The sequence below is a fragment of the Cupressus sempervirens genome, chromosome 4 (genome assembly GCF_028749045.1).
Source record: "Cupressus sempervirens isolate cs-2001-9-10 chromosome 4, ASM2874904v1, whole genome shotgun sequence".
NCBI lineage: Eukaryota > Viridiplantae > Streptophyta > Pinopsida > Cupressales > Cupressaceae > Cupressus > Cupressus sempervirens.
In genome coordinates, this window is record NC_143121.1 from 233,009,729 (window position 1) to 233,034,412 (window position 24,684).

General features: G+C 37.9%; 1 protein-coding gene across 2 annotated transcripts in view; it reads right to left on the minus strand.

Annotated features, from left to right (window-relative positions):
- Window positions 1-16,626, minus strand: part of LOC149560857 (Rhodanese/Cell cycle control phosphatase superfamily protein) — a 53,533-nt gene extending 36,907 nt beyond the window's left edge. For both annotated transcript variants that reach the window (XM_089824867.1, XM_089824866.1), the window contains exons 1-2: window positions 16,332-16,626; window positions 16,169-16,215 (exon numbers count right to left, since the gene is read on the minus strand). In XM_089824867.1, the coding sequence (XP_089680993.1) occupies window positions 16,169-16,215; window positions 16,332-16,566 (282 nt within the window). In that variant the 5' untranslated portion in view covers window positions 16,567-16,626. The remainder of the gene's footprint in view (window positions 1-16,168; window positions 16,216-16,331) is intronic.
- Window positions 16,627-24,684: the final 8,058 nt, after the last annotated feature.

Here is a 24,684-nt window from a genome sequence, read left to right on the forward strand (position 1 = left end):
TTGTGATTATCTTCTCAATCGCACAAAGATATGTTCCAAGGCGTTAAGAAAGAAGAAAAAGTAGACACCCTTACTTACGAGCTCTTGTACACTAAGGACACCCTAGAGGTTGCCTTAGTGGCATATCATAAAGCAGAAAATCATTTGAGCTTAATCAAAAATTAAATTGGGCACGCTCTACTTTAGCTCAACATTCAGATGTGAAAGTTGAGGAGCTAGTTAGTAATGATGCATGAGAGTTTATCAAGGTGAACATGATTTATTACATTCAATGAGCAAATTGCACTTAGCATTGACTAAGGTTGGAGTTATTTATCGCGACTATATGGTGAGGAGTGTTCATTGTTTTTCTTTTAATCTATACCTAGAGAACGTGATGAAATGCAGATTGTTTAAGGACAAACAATCTCTTGAAAGAGAGGACTGTCATGTTTCCTTTCCTAGGCCAATAAATTTTGATGCATCATTAGTCTATTTGTCTTGGTCCTGTGAGCTAACAGAGATTTCTCATGGATTAGGTCAAGTTTTAGCCTAGCCAATTCTACTTGTTAGCCAATCGAGGTTGTTTCAATGGGGTTTCCATATATTTACTATTTTTTGTAAGCTACTAGGCCCAACATACTTGCCATTTTATTGTTGGACTAGGAGTATCTCATTGAGACCTTTCCAACAAGCTATCACGCATGCTTATTCGAGTCCATCTGGGCAATGATTTTAAAGCCTGAAGATTTGACTGGTTTATTAACAAAGTGACTTTAAAAGATAAGTTCATATTATTAATGTCACTTAATTTTTATATGAGCGCTTTATTTTCTTGAGTGGGAAAAAGGATATTTTGGAAGGAAATAAATACACAAAGAAAGGAATGTGAACGGTCACCATATTGGGCTTAAAAGAAGAAAGAGAGCTCATTTGCAAAATATTTGGTTTGTGTTATTAGAAAGCCCTCAAACTAGGAGGCAGTGGTGGACGGAAACCCATTATCTACGGGAGATATCACACGAGTATCTCATTTGTACTTAAACCTTTGTTTTCTTATTAACAATTGACTATAGTTTAAGTGTTTAAGATTGGATATTGCATTGTTTTATTGAGGATTGTAAAACAATATTATTTTCATAATAGATATATCACAGCTAGATATTGGTATTTGCAGAATGAATTGGGTATTGTTTGCATGCAAATCTATTAATTAAATTTATGTATTGTACTTTGAAAAAAATTGAGAAATATCTGGTTGTGGATTTTACATATTTGCAACCATTTCTCCGATTGTTTCCTTCATTTTCCACTATTTCTTCTTTGCTGATTTTTTCTGGGCTTTCGCCTTTTCAGCTTCTAAGTCCAATGTCCCGCTTTTTGTAGTGAAAGCAAGCAAAGGGGATAGTTTCAAATATAGTTTGTTGAATCCATTTGGAAAGCTTGGAGATTATCTCTATAGAAGATAGCATGTCAACATCTCATCCTACTCCAACTCAAATTCTCGAAAAAGTCAATCATCTTAAACTAGTATCCAAGGAGGAGGCTTATAAGTCTAACCTACACCAAAGCTTTGACAAAGAAGGAATCATTGAGATCCAATTTGGAGACTAGTTTTGAAGAGCTAGAGAAAATTTACCAACCATCCACGGACCTCCACACAAAACATTAGATAGATCCTCCTCACAAAAAAAGGTGAAGGAGAAAAAACATTTTGGCATGGCTAAGAATTTAACTGGTCATTTCAAGCTACATTTCTTTCCAGCATAACCCATCACCAGATCAATATTTGGTCTAGGGACCATAAATTTACCAACCAAAGAAAGGACCACCAATGCAATGTTATGGTCTATTACTGGGCTTGGGACAAAGATCACAAATTTCCCTTGATCCAAATCTGAAATGTTACAAACTTGAGGGAAAATTGATCTTCCATTTGGTTTTACACCAAATAAAGAGAACCAAGGATATGACTTATCAAACCCTCCCAGATTAATCTTTGGATCCCCCAGCACACTATCGACACGTGGACCTAAGGTCCTTATGTCTATTTCCCCCAAGCGGGTCCCCAACCTCTCAATCAGTCCCATTCCCTTGCCCATTGGTTGTCCTAACTCCACCTCCGTTAGCCCGAGATCCATCCTTCCCACCTACAGCCTAGATAGCAAGGCCAACAAGAAGATTCCTGCCTTGTGCTATATTCAAAATTCTCACCATCTCCTAGATCAATGACTTGTTCAACCTATAGGTGAGTGTTGCTACCAAAAAAAGTTATAGACTGACATTGTATCGATTTTTTGGAGTGTGAATCCTTTTATCTTTGCAATTCATACTCTATATTGTGTAGCTCCTTATTGAACTCGCTGAGTTGATCCTTGTTGTGCGTGAGTATTATTTTGTGCCTGACATTGTAGTGGAGTTTGAAATAGTCTTGTAAGATCAGCTATACTTGGCGAATTCTGACTTGTAGATGCTTCTTTTTTGCCTCACCTAGCCTTTGAATCAAAATTTAACTCTTGTAGTTATTTTTCTCTATAATGTCCCTTCTTCCAGATTAAATTTGAATGTCGTAACCTGCAACCATTTGTCAGTATAAAAGGTTGTATATGAAACACATTAAAATATTGGATGAAGTAAATATTAATAATAAATACTACCCATACTACCCTTCCTAATCCTTTGGAAGAGATCCTTCTCAAACCACCTAACCCTCTAGAGAGAATTGTATCTTGATTAAGTAATTATCATATAAAGAATGTCTTCCTTAGGTCTCTTTGGAATCTCTGGTAGCACTACTTGGTAGAGATCACACCTCTAACCAAGTCTCTTATCTCTAACATATGCATATGCTTGACTACTACAATATATATTGTCTCTAAGAGATTCTCTACAAATCTCTCTCTGGGTTCCAATTTGGAATCCCAACATTCAATCAAAAATGCCCTCTAATCTTTGAGTTTCTTTAAAAGAAAACTAAACATTCTAATGAATGTCCTCTACCAAGTTCTTACTTGATCTCTACAAGAACTATAAAGTTCTCATCTCAATCCTTGATCTTGATAATTTTATGTACCAAATGATACATATTTGTTTATGAAATCATATTTATTTGATTTCATAAATAGATACATAAAAACACTAGGTGTAAAAGTTCATATGATTTCATAAATAAATGTTTTTATGAATGCATAAAAACACTAGGTGTAAAAGTTTTGTTTATTTGCTTCCAAATAAATATGAATCATTTGGTATATTAAATTATCAAGATCAAGGATTGAGATGAGAACTTTATAGTTCTCATAAAGATCAAGTAAGAACTTGGTAGAGGGCATTTATTAGAATGTCGAGTTTCTTTTAAGAAAACTCAAAGATTAGAGGGCATTCTTGATTGACTGTCGAGATTCCAAATTGGAACCCAGAGAGAGATTTGTAGAGGAACTCTTAGAGACAATATATATTGTAGTGATCAAGCATATGCATATGTCAAAGATAAGAGACTTGGTTAGAGGTGGGATCTCTACCAAGTAGTGTTACCAAAGATCCCAAAGAGACCTAAGGAAGATGTTCTTTATATGATAATTACCTAATCAAGATACAATTCTCACCAGAGGGTTAGGTGGTTTGAGAAGGATCTCTTCCAAAAGATTAGGAAGGGTATGGGTAGTATTTATATTAATATTTACTTAATTCAATATTTTTAATGTGTTTCACATACAATTTTTTATACTGACGAATGGTTGCAGGTTACAACATTCAAATTTAATTCGAAAGAGGGGACATTACATGCTCCTTGCGTGGATCTTAAGATTCTCCGATGTACATCAAGTGATAATGAATTAATACGCTCCAGTACATAAAATCTTCTCAATCTTATCTTCTTCTCATAGGTGTTGCAAGTTGTTGATTCCTCTGAATGATCGGTGCTCTTTGAATAGCAATTTCAATCCTTTAAGCCTTCTCTTATTTTTCTTCTTCTTCTAACACAAAAACCACTCGCATATACTGAGTTGCACTTCTTTTAACTTTCCAAGCAAGGGAGTTCAATCCTATGATGATGACTTCTTGATCATCTCCAAATCCGAGATTTGGCTGCAAGACTAGTATGATCTCTTTATTTAGTAACACCATCTTGATCATGATGTAAAATATTTCTCAAATCCTTGTGTATTATGGCCCTCTTAACACCAATCTTTGTTGATGGTGCAACAATGGAGGGTTTACGTACCACCAATAATATGATTCTCTAAACTGCTCCAAGAAGGCATTTCAATTCAGCCCTCCTTTTAGCGCTAGTTTCTATTGATGGTGTGACAATCGAGGGTTTGCGTACCACCAATGAACAAATTTTCTAAATTGCTCAAAGAATCAATTTCAATTCAGCCCTCCTAGTGCCAATTACAATTGATGTTTGTTTTATGACTCACCAATAGTAGAACAAAACACCAAGGTATCTTATTCTCTCTTGATCACACTGCAGTGTATGCTTAGAATGCAAAAAAATCATACAAGTTACTCCAAGGTTCCTTCCGTGTCAAGTCTTGGTCATGGATAAGGTCAATGGTTAATGTCATTCGTTACTAATCATGAGGGGCCTTACACTTGCATACTATGTTGATTTCATATCATACTAGATGGAAGCTATCGAAAGATTCTGTAATGAAGTTCTTTTTTGGGGATTTTCAGAAACTATGCAGAAAGCAAAGGAAAAGAGTTTGGAGATTCTAATCTACTGCTAAGGGGTAATGACAACAATAAATACAGATTTGATGAACACATTCCAAAATAACCAAGCTCTACTTCATCAACTTAAACTACATCTACACAGGAACCGATGCAATCTTCAAGGGGTTATGCAAATGACTTGCACACCACAACAGTCACAATCAAAACAAACAATGCACATCAATTGATAGAAGTTAAGCATACACAAAAATGGGTTCAGGCTAACTTTACATGACTAATAATCAATAAACCATCAATGTATGAACCAAGGAATTCATCAAAACACCACCACATTCTCCATTGAAATCACAAAACTTCATCTAACAGTCTAATTTAAATGAGGGAATAATGAAACCAAGCACGCACCAAAATATATCAAGCAATCACCATGAAACTAAAAATGAAAATCTATTATCTTGGTAGCTCTTAGCAACACTCTCAAAATTTCATTTCTTACAAATGATGCCTTTTTATAGGTCCTAGATTACAAGGAATGGCCCAGACCAAAACAATAATCAATGACCTCAGTTTTGCCACCTCAATCCCAATCAAGGTTAGGGCAAGAAGAAAGAATCTATGATCAATGCACAAGTCCATGTGGACCAATAAAGAGAAATCCACTTCCTTAGTGGGGTAATAAATGCCCACTACAGATGTCCATTAAATAGGATAGCGAGGTGACATGAATGCTCACTACAAATTAAATGATTTGTCCTTCTTGAATAGGTTATTCTCGGTTACCTTCCTTAAATGCAATGAACTTTGACTTGGGGATCTTTGAGTAGTTGGTGAAGATGACTGGGCACCATGTCAACATGCTTGGTGTCATAGAGCCTCAGATCTTTTCTAACTACATCATTTTGCAACACACATCCAATTTTAAATACTCCTTTTGAAATTATATCTGTTTGATCCTTCTCAGCCTTCCATGTACTTTCTTAGCAATTTATAATCTGGAATCCTTTGTTGATGACTATGTCATTTTGGGATTTCTTCACATAGAACTTCCCTTGGCTATGCTCTTGGATTTATGGATTGAATTTTGATCTATTAAAGTCCTAAATCTTGAATAACATGAATTGGTTACTTGAAACTTGGGCGTCTTCAACATTGCAACTAGAGTTTTATAACTTGAATGTCATCCTTAATCATGTGGGACTAGAGTTCTTCCTCCTACAGAATGAGATAATCGACATAAAAAAATTAAATCAGAACCAAAACTCATAAGTATATAGGGAAGGGAAAAGTTAGCGAAACACCTTTTTTCAATTGAAATATTTCCCTCAATTTACCTTTTAAAAATTATTTTATCTTCCTCTCTCCTTGGTGTTCACTCTTAGGGCCATAATATAAACTTTTCAATTTTAAACTTTTAACAACTTAAGCATGCCCCCCACCCCTACACCCCCCTTGTCAATACTCCTAGGAAATTTTAAATGGCCCCTTATATGTTTGGTCCCACAATTGGGGTTTATGGGGTTGTTGGTCCATCTTTGGCTTCAATGGTTGTGAGGTTGGCATCAACTTCTATTGTGGATGGTGCAAAAGTCATAAGTTTGGCTTCTTGATTTGTGAAGGATGGGATTGGGGCTATTGTAGAGTGGGTGAAGGGTGGGCTTTCTTATGCCTAGTCGGTTGGTGGTGGGCATGATTCTGCCACAAATCACTTGTTGTCTCTTTTGTTTCGAATCTGTAGCTCCATTGTTGTAGATTTTAATGAAAAAACTATTTATGGCATTAAGCAAAGAACTAAGGCTCTATTAAACAATGTTGTCATCTTTCGTTTAGGTTTCTGAACTACTCTCCCTAGGTTCCATGCATGGATTTCCAAGCAGTGGGAATATCTTATATCAGATGTTGTTCAAATATTTCTTTTGGCAAAAGGTTTTTCCGTTGCTAAATTTGACAGTCCTAAGGATTGAAGGGCTATTCTTTGTGAACACTTTTTAACTTGGGAAAATCAATACCATTTAATGGTTAAACCCTGGCATTAGGATTTAACCCTTTTACTGAATCTTTTTTAAAAATGCTTATTTGTGTTCGCCTTACCAATCTAGATGTAACAATTTGCGAGTGGATTCGGTTCTTGAAGTTGTGAGTTATGGATTAGGAGAATTATTTTTGGTGGATTCCGCATCCTCTAATATTTTTCACTCAATTTATGTACGTATTCTTGTGGATATAGATGCTTCCAAAGGCCTTTCGATAGAGATTAAACTCTAAACGCCAAAGGGGACTTCGGTCTAGTCTTTAGATTTTGAAGGTGTTCCTTTTCGATGCAAGAAATGCTTCAAAACTGGCCATGTTGTGGCTGATTGCAATTATGAAAGAATTAAGGTTAAGAAACCCTCCTCTTGGTCAAAGCGGGTCTCTTCACAACGCTATACGGTTTTCAAAAACCAGGTGCAAGATGAGGAAAAGGACGTTGATTATGTTTTGGCTTCTGCTAGCTCTGATCAACATCTCACTATTGTCTCTATTACTGAAGGTTCGACCAAGCATGGTGTTGATTTTGATCAACATAATATAATTGTTAGTGGGAGTGTTGGTGTCCGAGATAAAGGAGTACAAAAACATGTTGGGTCTACCAGCCTCTCCACAATGGTTGTTATTCCAGCCCAACAGGTTTCTACCAGCTATATTGTCCCAACTACTAATCCTGGCTCTATGGTGTCTATTGGTCCTGCGCTAGAGCCAACATCTGTGTTGAATGTCGCTGTTGATTAGGCTATCCCATCCTTGTTTCGAGGTCGGTGTTCTTCCTCATTGGACTCTTTGTCTTGGCAAAAAGTTGTTGCTATGGTGGAGGAAGAGTGGATCACGATTAATAAGAAAAAATCTAAATACCCTCAAGTCAAGTTTGACATGACCCTTCGTTCCCATAAGGGTAAATCTGATAATAAGATGTAAGCTTATCTCTATTGCTAGGATTGAATATTGTTCTTGGTTTTATGCTTTGTTGTAGTCCTTCAGGTTGATACATTTTGTTTTGGCCCTACCTTGTTGGGCCTATGTTCTGTTTTGCGTATATGTGCTTCACTGAATATTTTTAGTTTTGGATTGCATGATCCCTTTAAAATCTGCTCTGTAAAGGGTTTTGAGGAACCTTCAAAACCTGCTTTCACTTAACCAAAAACTTAAGCATGCCCCCCTTTCGTAGATGTAGCTTTTAGGTACATTTTATGAACACCTTATTCACTTAAGCTTATAAAGTCAAGTTGCCTTTTTAAAATACTTTGGTGAAATTTTAAAAAATAAAAATCCTCTAACCTTAGGAAACTCGCCAAGGCCTCGTAGATGTAGCTTTTAGGTACATTTTATGAACACCTTATTCACTTAAGTTTATAAAGTTAAGTTGCCTTTTAAAAATACCTGGGTGAAATTTTAAAAAATAAAAATCCTCTAACCTTAGGAAACTCGCCAATGGTTGTGAGGTCAGCATCAACTTCTGCTGCGGATGGTGCAAAGATCATGGGTTTAGCTTCTCGATTTGTGAAGGATGGGATTGGGGCTATTGTAGAGGGGATGAAGGGTGGGCTTTCTTATGCCCAGTCGATTGGTGGTGGGCATGATTCCGCCACAAATCACTTGTTGTCTCTTTTGTTTCCTATCTGTAGCTCCATTGTTGTAGATCTTAATGAAAAAACTATTTATGGCATTAAGCAAAGAACTGAGGCTCTATTAAACAATGTTGTCATCTGTCGTTTAGGTTTCTGGCCTACTCTCCCTAGGTTCCATGCATGGATTTCCAAGCAGTGGGAATATCTTATATCGGATGTTGTTCAAATATTTCTTTTGGCAAAACGTTTTTCCGTTGCTAAATTTGACGGTCCGAAGGATTGAAGGGCTATTCTTTGGGAACACTTTTTTACTTGGGAAAATCGATACCATTTAATGGTTAAACCCTTGCATTAGGATTAACCCTTTCACTTAATCTTTTTTTAAAATGCTTATTTGTGTTCGCCTTACCAATCTAGATGTAACAATTCACGAGTGGATTCAGTTCTTGAAGTTGTGGGTTATGGATTAGGAGAATTATTTTTGGTGGATTCTGTGTCCTCTAATATTTTTCATTCAATTTATGCACGTATTCTTGTGGATATAGATGCTTCCAAAGGCCTTCCAACAGAGATTAAACTCTAAACGCCAAAGGGGACTTGGGTCTAATCTTTAGATTTTGAAGTTGTTCCTTTTCGATGCAGGAAATGCTTCAAAACCGGCCATGTTGTGGCTGATTGCAATTATGAAAGAATTAAGGTTAAGAAACCCTCCTCTTGGTCAAAGCGGGTCTCTTCATAGCGCTACACGATTTTCAAAAACCAGGTGCAAGATGAGGAAAAGGATGTTGATTCTGTTTTGGCTTCTGCTAGCTCTGATCAACATCTCACTATTGTCTCTATTACTGAAGGTTCGACCAATCATGGTGCTGGTTCTTATCAACATAATATAATTGTTAGTGGGAGTGTTGGTGTCCCAAATAAAGGAGTGCAAAAACATGTTGGGTCTGGCAGCGTCTCTACAATGGTTGTTATTCCAGCCCAATAGGTTTCTACCAGCTATGTTGTCCCAATTACTAATCCTTGCTCTATGATGTCTGTTGGTCCTGCGCTAGAGCCAACATCTGTCCTGAATGTCGTTGTTGATTAGGCTATCCCATCCTTGTTTCAAGACTAGTGTTCTTCCTCATTGGACTCTTTGCCTTGGCAAAAAGTTGTTGCTATGGTGGAGGAAGGGTGGATAACGATTAAAAAGAAAAAATCTAAATACCCTCAAGTCAAGTTTGACATGACCCTTCGTTCCCATAAGGGTAAATCTGATAATAAGATGTAAGCTTATCTCTATTGTTAGGATTGAATGTTGTTCTTGGTTTTATGCTTTGTTGTAGTCCTTCAGGTTGGTATGTCTTGTTTTGGCCCTACCTTGTTGGGCCTATGTTTTGTTTTGCCTATATGTGCTTTACTGAACATTTTTCGTTTTGGATTGCATGATCCCTTTAAAATCTACTCTGTAAAGGGTTTCGAGGAACCTTCAAAACCTGCTTTCACATAACCAAAAACTTAAGCATGCCCCCCTTTCGTAGATGTAGCTTTTAGGTACATTTTATGAACACCTTATTCACTTAAGCTTATAAAGTCAAGTTGCCTTTTTAAAATACTTTGGTGAAATTTTAAAAAATAAAAATCCTCTAACCTTAGGAAACTCGCCAAGGCCTCGTAGATGTAGCTTTTAGGTACATTTTATGAACACCTTATTCACTTAAGTTTATAAAGTCAAGTTGCCTTTTAAAAATACTGGGGTGAAATTTTGAAAAATAAAAATCCTCTAACCTTAGGAAACTCGCCAATGGTTGTGAGGTTAACATCAACTTTTGTTGCGGATGGTGCAAAGGTCATGGGTTTGGCTTCTCGTTTTGTGAAGGATGGGATTGGGGCTATTGTAGAGAGGGTGAAGGGTGAGCTTTCTTATGCCCAGTCGGTTGGTGGTGGGCATGATTCCGCCACAAATCACTTGTTGTCTCTTTTGTTTCCTATTTGTAGCTCCATTGTTGTAGATCTTAATGAAAAAACTATTTATGGCATTAAGCAAAGAACTGAGGCTCTATTAAACAATGTTGTCATCTGTCGTTTAGGTTTCTGGCCTACTCTCCCTAGGTTCCATGCATGGATTTCCAAGCAATGGGAATATCTTATATCAGATGTTCAAATATTTCTTTTGGCAAAAGGTTTTTCCGTTGCTAAATTTGACGGTCCGAAGGATTGAAGGGCTATTCTTTGTGAACACTTTTTTACTTGGGAAAATCGATACCATTTAATGGTTAAACCCTGGCATTAGGATTTAATCCTTTTACTGAATCTTTTTTAAAAATGTTTATTTGGGTTCGCCTTACCAATCTATATGTAACAATTTGTGAGTGGATTCGATTCTTGAAGTTGTGGGTTATGGATTAGGAGAATTATTTTTGGTGGATTCCGCGTCCTCTAATATTTTTCACTCAATTTATGCACGTATTCTTGTGAATATAGATGCTTCCAAAGGCCTTCCGACAGAGATTAAACTCTACACGCCAAAGGGGACTTGTGTCTAGTCTTTAGATTTTGAAGGTGTTCCTTTTCGATGCAGGAAATGTTCAAAACTGGCCATGTTGTGGCTGATTGCAATTATGAAAGAATTAAGGTTAAGAAACCCTCCTCTTGGTCAAAGCGGGTCTCTTGACAGCGCTACACGGTTTTCAAAAACCAGGTGCAGGATGAGGAAAAGGACATTGATTCTGTTTTGACTTCTGCTAGCTCTGATCAACATCTCACTACTGTCTCTATTACTGAAGGTTCGACCAAGCATGGTGCTGGTTTTGATCAACATAATATAATTGTTAGTGGGAGTGTTGGTCTCCCAGATAAAGGAGTGCACAAACATGTTGGATCTGCCAGCCTCTCCACAATGGTTGTTATTCCAGCCCAACAGGTTTCTACTAGCTATGTTGTCCCAATTACTGATCCTGGCTCTATGGTGTCTGTTGGTCCTGCATTAGAGCCAACATCTGTCCTGAATGTCGCTGTTGATTAGGCTGTCCCATCCTTGTTTTGACGTCTGTGTTCTTCCTCATTGGACTCTTTGTCTTGGCAAAAAGTTGTTGCTATGGTGGAGGAAGGGTGGATAACGATTAAAAAGAAAAGATCTAAATACCCTCAAGTCAAGTTTGACATGACCCTTTGTTCCCATAAGAGTAAATCTGATAATAAGATGTAAGCTTATCTCTATTGTTAGGATTGAATGTTGTTCTTGGTTTTATGCTTTGTTGTAGTTCTTCAGGTTGGTATGTCTTGTTTTGGCCCTACCTTGTTGGGCTTATGTTCTATTTTGCGTATATGTGCTTCACTGAATATTTTTAGTTTTGGATTGTATGATCCCTTTAAAATCTGCTCTGTAAAGGGTTTTGAGGAACCTTCAAAACCTGCTTTCACTTAACCAAAACCTCAAGCATGCCCCCCTTTCGTAGATGTAGCTTTTAGGTACATTTTATGAACACTTTATTCACTTAAGCTTATAAAGTCAAGTTGCCTTTTTAAAATACTTTGGTGAAATTTTAAAAAATAAAAATCCTCTAACCTTAGGAAACTCGCCAAGGCCTCGTAGATGTAGCTTTTAGGTACATTTTATGAACACCTTATTCACTTAAGTTTATAAAGTCAAGTTGCCTTTTAAAAATACTTGGGTGAAATTTTAAAAAATAAAAATCCTCTAACCTTAGGAAACTCGCCAAGGCCTGAAATAAAAAAACAACACTCTAAAGCTAAAGGGAAATCGAAGGTACGAACAAGTGTCAAAAATAGCATATGCTAAAAATAGAAACTCTTTTGGAACAAATTGAAATCATTGGCTTGCGGTCTGTGCAGGTACACAATCCCCTAACCAATTCTGCTTACCTACAAGAACAGGCACCAAAATGCAAATTCATAATCAACCAGAATCACCCATGTGCCAAGAACAGGAGGAACTCTTCACTAGGATGATTTATTGCTATAAAATGAAAATCATTCCTTCACCAAAAACTAAGTGACACCTTGAAAGGTGGTGCCTAGGCACAAGAAAGCCAATGAACAAATACCCAAAACGATATCCAGTTCACTCATTGAGTTATGAGCAAAAAATATGAATACTTGTTAGTCTGAAAATGAAGACCTGCAGCAAAATAATGCATTCGACCCCACTAATCTGAAGAACCCTCCCAAAATAATGACACCACATGCCAAACTGAAAATCCACATCAAAATACCTTGAAAAACCTTCACTATCACCAAACCTGTATCGTCAACTGCAAACCAAAATCATTGAAACTAGATCTGAATACTCCGACCAGCTAGGGTGGATATTTCACCACCAAAACCAGCACCGCTGAAGAGGGGTTTTGTCCTCAACAAGCAACAAGAGAACTCTCTGAGTTCATTTCAGCAACACCTCCTTAAGTTATCAGTTTCAGAATGCACAAATCAAAGCCAAAACTCATCTGTATAAAGTGAAGGGAAAAGTTAGTGCAGCACATTTTCTGAATTAAAGGTATTGCCCTCAATTTTCTTTCAACGACATTTTAAATTTCCTCTCTCCTTGGTGTCCATTTTTAGGGACATAATATAAGTTTTTAAGTTTTAACAAATTAGTGTGCTTTAGTGTACCCCCCTTTTGTAAGTTTATCTTTTAGGGACACTTTGTGAACACCTTATTCACTTAAGTTTATGAAATCAAGTTGTCTTTTAAAAATACTCATGTGAAAATAAAAATAAACTATTCCTCTAACCTTAGGGAAATCAGCAAGGTCTGATATAAAAACACAACACTTCGAAGCTGAGAGGAAAATGAAGCTAAGAATAAGTGTCAAAAAAGCATATCCTAAAAATAGAAACTCTTTTGGAACACAATGAAATTACTGGCTCAAGCTCTCTGCAGGTACACTGAATTCCCTAACCAACTTTTCTTAGCCTAAAAGAACCCGGAAATAGGCTAATGGGAAGCCAAACTGACTAAAAGTGAGAAGGGGACATTCTGGCAAATAGAAACAAACAGAATGAAAATGCACAATAAGTAGACGATAAATTGACAAGGTTGAAAGAACACTTCATCTACAATAAATTCACTGTTGTATTATCTGAAAATTAGAAATCACACTGTATATGTTGTAAATTATTCCAGAATGAGAAGCACTAAAGCAATTCTGAATTTCACCTTGAGAACTCCTGTCCCAAGAAGGTTTCCTAATTTCAGTACTTTCAATTTTTGTCTGTTGTATGGATGTATATTTTATTACATTTCTGTTCAAAGTATTCAGTAACTCTTTGCTTCACAAAAGGTTAAAATCAGTGCTAGGAGATTTCAACAATCCATCAAATAGAGATAAATAAGTTTCTGGATTTGATTGTGTGTAAGCTTATTGCATCAACGTTTCAAATCATACTCCATAATCCATCATCAAGATGTCAAGAGCTGAAAGAGAAAGAATGATGCACTGTTGCAGACTAGCCCAATGTAAAGGAGGGTGAGGGGAGAGAATAGGGAGGCACAAGGAACAAGAACCTAAGGAGGTCAATCAACAGGAGAAAAGTCAACAAGAAGAACTAAAAGGATAATAATCCAAGAGAGGAAAACTATCCTTTGTCGTATTGTTGACTTTCTCTTGATGATTGACCTCCTTAGGTTCTTGTTCCTTGGTCCTCCCTATTCTCTCCCCTCCTCCTCCTGTATATTGGACTGGTCTGCAACAGTGCATCATTCTTGCTCTTTCAACTCTTCTCATCCTCATGATGGATCACGGAGTGTGATTCTAACTGTTGATGCAAGAAACTTACACACAATCAAATCTAGAAACTATGTTTTCTCTGCAAGGTTAGAATTTTATGATTTCTATTCAATGTTTGTAAGATGTATCTATGGTTGCTTTACACCATATAGAAAGCCTAAAAATTTGGAGCCACAAATAATCTCATTTTCACGATTCAAGAAAATGTCTGTTTGCCAAATATTAAACTGCATAGAGATTTTCTTTAAATACATATATAACCAGAGACCACCTTTGATTACATTGTTGCATCCAGAAGTCTCAAAAGTTAAAAAGGCTCACGAGCATTGAAAATCCACCAAGTTCTCAAAATTTCTTCAGAGATTCTCCCCTGTATTTGACTACTTTTTTTATTACGAATTTTGATCTGTGGCATTGTCTGCATTCAAAAAGTTATATTAATGGGCAGCACTCTTCCTATTTGATACAAGTATGCAGCACTGCAAATATATATTTCACTGCATTTAGAGAATCTTCCAGAAAATGTGAGGAAGTCGGAAACCGAAAGAACTAGTGATTAAGTTTTTCATGCCTGGAAATCTTAATCACCACCAGCAAACCCAGAAAAATGGTCAGTAAATTGTAGTGCCGCCCTGATGCCTGAGATTGGCATTGATAAATGTAGTCCAAATGACATTGCCGATTTTTTTTGAGCCAAGAGGAGCAGAGAACCATAGCCAAAGACTCAGAGCCTTGTGCAGAGCGCCACTGACTGTTAAGGGAGAGAATCCATAATGTTTATTCGTGTGCTTGAATTATAAAGTCCTAAACTCTGGCTATTTTTATTTGCTGAAAAATTGTGACACAATTTATCGTACTATGCAATTGTGCACTGAAAAAAATTGCTGAACTTTTTGCAGGTCAAAATGGATGGCCAAACAATCCTGGTGAGTCAATACAAATAGTTCTACAATCTGCTCAATTTGATACATTTTTTTAAAACAATCATTCTCATTTGTATGGCCTCAAAATTATCAATTTAACTTGCTTGAATGGAAAGCATAAAATCGTCTACTGAGAAGCCTAAGTTCTTCTGCCTTCATAGTTTACCTGAAAGATTTGAACTGTGTCAGAACAATTCTTACCTCTTGGTATAGGGTTCCTAAGGGATAATCCAATCTCTATTCCAACTGGGCAAATTCCAAATCTTGGGGAATACAGAGCATAAAGTCTGATGGCATGATGATAGAGTGTTTACAATTGATTTTGACTTTGATACAAGGAATTTCAAGGCTAAAAAATTAACCCGTGGTTCCTTGAAATGCTTTTGGCTGGCAATCTGCACCAACTGTTTGAATTCAGCAATCCTGCTGGTCTGAAGATTAAACCTAATTGAAGATATAGTTAAATGGCATAAATATACAAAGAGTGATTTAATTTTGAATTTGAGTTGGGGAAGGTCAACGCTCAAAAACTAACCTAAGCTTAATGGGGCATGTCAACTAATACTATAGAACGGAATATTCATCTACTGTTAGAGGCATAATATCCTAATGCTAAGAGGATTATATCTGGTCACATATAGACTCTAGAGTTGAACATCATAAAAGCAGAGACCGTAATTTTTATTTTAACTTTAGTTGGTGAGGTTCAAGAATCAAAAAGCAACTCATAGTTCGGCATGGAACAAACACCCCTTGTTGGAGTAAACGATCTATCTAAACAGAAATTACCCCTAATAGCATAAATGTAGGGACTAATTTTGATTTTGACTTTTAGTTGGTGAGCCAAAAGGCTCAAAACATATCGCATGTCCACTGGGACATCCAGAAACAGAAATCCGGCTGAAAAGCTTCTCCGGCAAGAAATAGATACACATTTTAGGAGGCGGGCAATCTCAATGACCCAAGAATTATACATAATCGAACCAAGAATCAATTTCATATAAACCAGTAAATACATTAATATGGCAGTACACGAATAAGGATACATATATAGGGCACCAGTGTGTACGAATACATCTAGGCTTTGTATGTCTTACGGTAACTAATTAAATAAAGAAATGTAGGATCATGAATTTCATGAGACCGAACCTTCTTTTGTTCCTCCAGATACAAAAGCAAAATGGAAGCAAAGAAACAAAACTTTCACACCTAGTGTTTTTATGCATGAATTAGTACCAAGCAGAGCAAAACGTACCTTCTTCTTCAGCAAGAATTCCCGTTTGATCTTCCACTCTTCTTCCGCTGTTGAAGAAATTTAACGAGCATCAAGATATTTACGAAGCAATGCAAACCCAATTACATAAAACTGTTGAAATCACGGTATACAATGAATTGGAGGAAACTTTGGGTTGACAAACCTGGGGATTTTATTGTTTTAGCTGATGCAGAGATAACAGTTAACAGGCGGTCACTTCGCTTTAGGGCAGATAAACATATCTTGTCAGTCTGAAATGAACTAGAAGCATGTTTTGATCCTTTAAATGCTATATAGGTTTTAGAACCTGATAAATGATACTGGGAAGAAATAGAAGGGCATGACTGATATAAATGTAATGCATTGCCACTTGTTGTGCAGGTGGAAAGAGTGACCATGTCTAGAAAAATGTTTGCCCCAGCACCTAGATTTTTTCCTTGTTTCTTCCGTTTGTGGGTAATCAGACATGCTTGCTTGGGAATGGCATTTATGGTGAGCTAGAAGGATTGGATAACGCAGTGATCTTCGATGGGCCATATGCATTGTCACTCCGTGGATTGGGTGGCCCACTAACGCTTTAAATCGCCTCTTTCAGGTTAAGAGTTGCAAATTTGAATTCAATGGGTCGAGAATATGACGGTCTGTAATCATCCAGAACAGATTGCGGTCTAAGATTGAGTGCTGCCTTTGGTAGAGGTGTACTTATAGATCGCCAATTTCAAACCGTTGGCACGTATCATTATAACAGAAAGGTGAATTATATATGGATGGAGACTTTTAAAAAGTCTAGGGCCCTAAATTTATAAGGAAATAAAAACAATTTTATATATTACTTTTAGATTCCATATGTGCTTTACTCGGAGAGAATTTGGAGAAAAAACAATAACTGCATGCAACTAGAGGTTTTATATATTTGAAGTACATGTAATGTGGTAACATTTGTATATTTAATGTACACATTTAGTTCATGGCGCAAAGAGGCTTGTAAGTGATACTTTTTCTTATAGGTCAAAGTTAATTTTGATTATGTCATTCAGTCATAAGGCTTAGATTTGATTGTTTAGTTTATAAGACCAACTTCATTCAAAAGAAATATTTTAACATGAACGTGATGTCTAAGTTTTAGGGGCCTAAGTTGAGAGCAATGGTTTTTTATTATTTTGAAACCTTTTGCAACTCCTTTATGAACTCAATAAAGATTAAGTGAAGTTTGGAAATATGGTGCACGATTTGATTGCTTTGTTGGAACAAAACCAAGTCTTTTTTTATCTATGGAGTATTGGGTAGTTTTACTATTAATCGAGTTTGATTTCGTTTTGTGCTAATTGACATTTCATTTGGGAGAAAAGTTGTAAGAGTTTTGTTTGAGCGATTGCCAATCATGTAACCTTTGTGCATCCACAATGTAGCTAAAAAAATAATCTTTGAATCGCAATATATAAAAAAGAAGTGATATCAATGTTTCAAAAAAAAATTAATCAAACAAGAAAGATTTTCAAAGTAGCAAATTGATTAAAATATGAGACATTTTAACATGAGCATGGTGCTCATATGCATTTTCACTCCATGGATTGGGTGGCCCACTAACGCCTTAAATCGCATTTTCCAGGTTAGAGTTGCAAATTTGAATTTAATGGGTCAAGAATATGACAGTCTGTAATCATCGAGAACAAATTATGGTCTAAGATTGGGTGCTACCTTTGGTAGAGGTGTACTTTGTGATCACCAATTTCAAATTGTTGCACATATCATTATATCATAAAGGTGAATTATATATGGATGGAGATTTTTAAAATGTCTAGGGCCCCAATTTTCTGAGGAAATAAAAACAATTTTATAGATTACTCTTGAAGTTCATATTTTCTTTAATGGGAGAGAATTTGAAAAAATAAATAAATACACGCACTTACTTGTGGGCATGCAACTAGAGGCTTTTTATATTTGAAGTGAAGTAGGTAATGAAGGTAAAAGTACATGTAATGTAGTAACATTTGTATATTTAATGAAGTAGCATGTAACATATACACACTTATTTCACGGCAAAAAGAGGCTTGCAAGTGATACTTTTGCTCATAGGTTGAAGTTAACTTTGCTAATGACATTCAATCATATGGCTTAGATTTGATTGTTTAGCGTATAAGACCAACTTCATTCAAAAGGAATATTTTAAGATGAGAAGAACCTCCTTATAGCAATATCGTGAGAATGCTCGAAATAACAGAATACAAAGTGATAGCAGAACTCAAAATAAATCTACTGATCGCAGGCCACTTCGAGGGGGTAACCTCCTTTGAGCAAGCTCAATACAATAAATTCGTCCGTACCCATCAAGGGCCTCAACCTATTCTTATATACTGGGTACGATCTAGAAAAGTAATACTACCTATGCATGTGGGATAATAAAATAAACTCACGGGACGACTTACAAAGCATATGCGTCCAACAACTCTACTCTAACAAAATAAATAGAAGGAACACACAGGTTCCTAACATCCCCTCTCCCTTAGAAAAAAGCTTTGTCCTCAAAGCTTAAGGTGTGGAAATTGTTGTTGAATCTGAAGAAGGGGTTCCCAGGTAGCATCCTCTGGTTGCATGCCATGCCACTGAATCAAGACCTCAGAGATGGAGCGAGAGCGAAGCTGGCGAGTGCGCTGGTCAATGATTGCTACCGGCTCCAGGATAATGGATCCTTCCGTATCCATTTCAGGGAGAGTAGTTTGTGCTCTGACAGTGGTACCCAGAACTTTCTTTAGACAAGAAACATGAAAAACTGGATGAATGCGGGAAGAAGGAGGAAGTTCCAGTTTATAAGCAACTGAACCAATCTTCTGCAGAACCTGATAAGGCCCATAAAATTTTGGGGCCAGCTTATGACGCCCTTTCAGCTTTAGGGAGGATTGTTTGTATGGCTGTAGACGAAGAAAAACCATATCCCCAACTTGAAATGAGCGCTCAGAACGGTGTTGATCTGCTTGCTGTTTCATCCGATTACGGGCCATGTGAAGATTATCCTGTAAGGTACGAAGAATCTGATCCCTGCTGCGGAGAACTATGTCAACTGCCTGGACTGGTGAGCTGTTGGGAGTGTAGGGAAGGAGCACTGGAGGTGCCTGACCATAGACTGCTTCATATGGAGTCATTTTAGAGGCAGTGTGGTAAGAGGTATTGTACCACCATTCAGCTAAAGGGAGCCACTTGGCCCACTGATGTTGCTGTTCGGAAGTGAAGCAACGAAGATAAGTTTCCAAGCATTTATTGACAATTTCCGTTTGACCATCAGTTTGTGGGTGATAGCCCGAACTCATCTTCAGTTTGGTGCCAGTTTTCTGAAACAGTTCAGTCCAAAAATGACTGGTAAAAGTTGCATCACGATCAGAGACAATGGAAGAAGGGAGTCCATGAAGACGAAATATCTGGTCCATGAAGATTTGTGCAACAGAGGAGGCAGTATAGGGGTGGCTGAGGGCACAAAAATGACTATATTTCGAGAGACGATCAACCACAACCAAGATCACTGTCTTGCCACCGGATTTAGGAAGCCCGTCAATGAAATCCATAGAAATATCAGTCCAAATCCGTGTAGGGATGGGCAATGGTTCGAGCAAGCCAGGAAGGAGGGTCGTTTCACCCTTGTGGCGTTGGCAAGTATCACATTCAGCCACCATCTGTTGAATCGTCTGTTTCATTCCTTTCCAAAAGAAGTTTCTCCTTGCTCGCTCATAAGTTTTGAGGAAGCCTGAGTGCCCTGCTGAAGGAGAAGCATGGAGTTCATAAAAAATAGCCTGATGTAGAGCTGGGTTCTGAGGAAGCACTAGCCGACCCTTGTATCGAAGAGAAGCACCATCCCAAGAGTAATGTGGTATAGCAGAAGGATTATTGGCTAGCTGGTGAATGATTTGAGATAAAGAAGAGTCACTATCATAGCCCTGCTGAACAGACGCTAACCAATTGGGAATGGGCTTAGAAATAGCGGAAAGGGAAGCTTGATTATCAAATGTGCGAGAAAGAGCATCTGCCACAATATTCTCCTTACCCTTCTTGTAGGTGATCTCATAATCATACCCCATGAGTTTGCTGACCCATTTTTGTTGTGTAGGAGAGGATACCCGTTGTTCCAGGAAGTATTTCAGACTTTGGTGATCGGTTCTGATGCAAAAATGACTCCCTAAGAGGTATGGCCGCCACTTCTGTACAGCATGCAAAATAGCCATCATTTCTTTTTCATAAGTAGAGAGGGCTAGATTCTTACCAGAGAGGGCTTTGCTAGTGAACGCAATAGGATGGTCATCTTGCAGGAGAACAGCACCCAATCCATTGCCGCAAGCATCACTCTCAATAGTGAAGGGTTTGGAAAAATCGGGCATCGCGAGAACAGGTGTACTGCACATAGCCTGTTTCAGTTGTTCAAATGCAGTCTCAGCAACAGGGGTCCAGGAGAAGGCATCCTTTTTTAACAGAGCTGTCAATGGTGCTGCAATTTTCCCGTAATCTTTGACAAACTTGCGGTAGTAGCCAGTCAACCCCAAAAAACCCCGAAGGCTCTTGAGAGTTTTAGGATGCGGCCAAGTTTTCATGGCATCTATTTTTGTAGGATCCACCCGCACTCCATGGTGTGCAACAATATGCCCGAGATACTCCACTTCCTCCTGGCCAAACACACATTTAGATAGTTTTGCACAGAGTTGATGATCAGAGAGAAGTTGCAAGACAAGCTCCAGATGATGGAGATGCTCAGCCCAAGTTTTGCTATATATGAGGATATCATCAAAGAAGACAAGAATGAATTTCCGGAGGTATGGTCGAAATATGTTATTCATCACTGCCTGAAATGTTGAAGGAGCATTCGTGAGGCCAAAGGGCATGACTAAAAATTCATAGTGACCATCATGTGTGCGGAAGGCAGTTTTAGGTATATCCTCCTCATTAACCCGAATTTGATGATACCCAGAACGAAGATCTAACTTGGAGAAAAAATGAGCCCCATGAAGTTCATCAAGAAGTTCATCAACAACTGGAATGGGAAACTTGTCCTTTATAGTGAGATGATTAAGTGCTCGGAAATCAATGCAGAGTCGCCATGACCCATCTTTTTTGCGAACAAGCAGAACTGGAGAAGAAAAGGAACTGGTACTAGGGCGAATAATACCTTGCTTCAGTAAGTCACGGACAAGTATCTCGATTTCGGTCTTCTGATGAAATGGGTAGCGGTAGGGCCTGATGTTGGGCGGAACACTGCCAGGAAGGAGCTGAATACGGTGGTCCTCTGGACGAGAAGGAGGTAATCCCACAGGTTCAGCAAATATACCAGAATACTTGTCCAAAATGTGTTGGAGATCGGCAGGAGTGCTAGAGACTGCTGATGGCTGCATCTGAATGGAATGGAGCTGAGCGATGACACCATGTGAATTCTTCTTAAGAAGTTTTTCCATACGGTGTGAACTGATGATGCTAAGAGACCCTGGTTGTAAGCCTTTCAAAGTGTGTTGGTGCCCCTCGGCTGAAAACTGCATCCAAAGTTCAGCAAAATCCCAGAGAATGGGGCCAAGAGTGCGTAACCATTGGGCACCCAAAACCACATCACAGCCACCTAAGGGTAAGGCAAACATGTCAGAGCGCATGTTATAATCTCCAATAGAGAGACGCACATTGCGACATTTCCCTTTACAAGGTAAAGTGCCCCCATTGGCAATCATGACTTCAAAGCTAGAGCAGGGATGGATAAAGCAATCAGCCTGTTTGGCTATGCGTGGATCAATGAAGTTATGAGTGCTACCAGAATCAATGAGTATAGTAAGAGGGATCTTCTTGAAGAAACCCTGGACCCGCATGGTTTGTGGAGTAGTGACTCCTGCCAAAGCATGGACAGATATCTCTGGTGGAGCTTCTGGGGAAGGAGGTTCAGGCTGGTGAGGCTCAACCTCAGCATCCACTGTTTCCTGAGCATCTACATATTCTTCCAGTTCCGGTGGAGAATCCACATCCAAGAGATAGAGCTTTTGCTGAACACATCTATGGCCCCGAGACCATTTCTCATCACAATTATAACAAAGCCCTTTGTCTCGCCTAACTCGCATCTCTGTTTCAGACAAGTGCTTGATCGGAGTAGTTCTGGGAGCTGGTGTGACTGGAGGGTTGTGAGAACCTGTATTTCTGAATGGAACAAAATTAGATCTGGAGCGTTGTAGAGCACTAATCTTGTCTTCCGCTAACTTAGCCAACCCAAGGGCTTCCATCATTGTAGTAGGTCGAAACATTTTGACTTCTGAGCGAAGTGCATCCTTCAGACCACTGACAAAACAACTACGGAAGAATTCATCAGACAAGCCCTCTGTGTGATTAGCTAATTTTTCAAACTCTGTCTGGTATTCTCTTACAGTGCCTGTTTGACGCAGTTTAGTGAGTGCTCCTGTGAAATCATCAAAGGAACTAGGGCCAAAGCGCTCCAAAATGAGGGTGCACAATTCGCTCCACGTTGGGCCTACATTAGCCTTGATGTACCAACGGAACCATTGAAGAGCTTCATGTTCCAAATGAAAAGATGCAAGGGAGACTTTGTGGTTATCCAAAGTATTATGCAAGCTGAAATACTGCTCTGCCCTATAGATCCATCCAGTCGGATCAGAACCATCGAAGCGTGGAAAATCAAGCTTTGGTCCACGGAAATTGCCAGAAGAGGACCCAGTATCTCCTGAATGGTTTCGGCTCATGGCTGACTGCTGAAAGTTAAGACCCAGAATTTTGTCATCCAGATCTTGAAGTCTGGTTTTGAGGGATGCAATTTCCTCTTCCATGATTTTTGCTCCTGAAGGCCACGACAGAAAAAAAAATTTGATGTAATTTCCACCCAGCGAGCCCAAGAGAGTGCTCTGATACCAGATGAGAAGAACCTCCTTATAGCAATATCGTGAGAATGCTCGAAATAACAGAATACAAAGTGATAGCAGAACTCAAAATAAATCTACTGATCGCAGGCCACTTCGAGGGGGTAACCTCCTTTGAGCAAGCTCAATACAATAAATTCGTCCGTACCCATCAAGGGCCTCAACCTATTCTTATATACTGGGTACGATCTAGAAAAGTAATACTACCTATGCATGTGGGATAATAAAATAAACTCACGGGACGACTTACAAAGCATATGCGTCCAACAACTCTACTCTAACAAAATAAATAGAAGGAACACACAGGTTCCTAACATAACATGAGCATGATGTCTAAGTTTTAGGGGCCTAATTTGAGAGAAATGGATTTTTATTATTTTACAACCTTTTGCAACTCCTTTGTGAACTCAACAAAGATTAAGTGAAGTTTGGAAATACAGTGCAGGATAGGATTGTTTTTTTGGAACAAAGCCAAGTCTTTTGTATCTATGGAACATTGGATAGTCTTACTATTAATTGAGTTTGATTTCCTTTGGTGCTAATTGACATTTAATTTGGGAGAAAATTTGTAAGAGTTTTGTTTGAGTGATTGTCAATCATGTAACCTCTATGCATCCATAATGTAGCTAAAAAATAATCATCGAATTGCAATATATAAAAAAAAAGTGATATCGATGTTTCCAAAAATTATTTAATCAAACAAGAAAGACTTGCAAAGTAGCAAATTGGTTAAAATATGAGACATTTTAACATGAGCATGGTGCTCAGGGGGCCTAATTTGAAAGGAATGATTTTTAGTTATTTTTTAAATGATTTTTAGTTATTTTTTAACTCTTTTGAGACACTTTATTAACTTGTCATAGATTAAGTCAAGTCCAAAATGGTGTTGTGAGATCTGATAGTGTGGACATTTCATTTGGGAGAAAATTTGTTTCAAAGTAGCTTTGTTATATTCCAATGTCAAACAAGGAATGAAGATAATAAAAATATTTCCTAAATCATGAAGTGTTGTCAAATAAATGAAATGGAAAATATTTGTTAGACCCAGCTAGAGAAATGATAAAACTATGAAATTATTTTGCAGACTAGATGAAAATATTTGCAACTTCTTATAGAATACTTCACCCCTAATTGTGATGCAGAGGGTTTTGAATACTTAGTCAACTTCCAAGATAACCTAAGTTTTTTATCTCCTTCTAGAAATTGCCCAAAGGCTTCAATCAATCAAGCCTACCCCAAAGGCTTCCAATTAGATTATACTCACATCCTTGTTCACCTCCTCATTGCCCTAGACTTGGACAATTCAATTCTATAAGTAAGTCTTCCTACTCACACTCAAACCACCCTTTACAACCCTAGGTTCACTGTGTTCCAACCTTACATATCAGAGTTTGTTACGTCACCTTTGAACTTTTGGATTTTTTTAAAATTCCCTCACAATCTAAGTTCTTCATTAAAAAACCCCTTGGATCCACCCTTAGAAACCCAACACATGACTTGCCTGATTTGGACTAATGGAAGAACTATTTGCAATTAGATCTCCTAATCGAGTACTTTGCATTTTTCTTCAAAATTCTCCACACATTCTCCCAAAAAAATTACACTTCAAGATACCCTTTTTAGCATACTACAAGA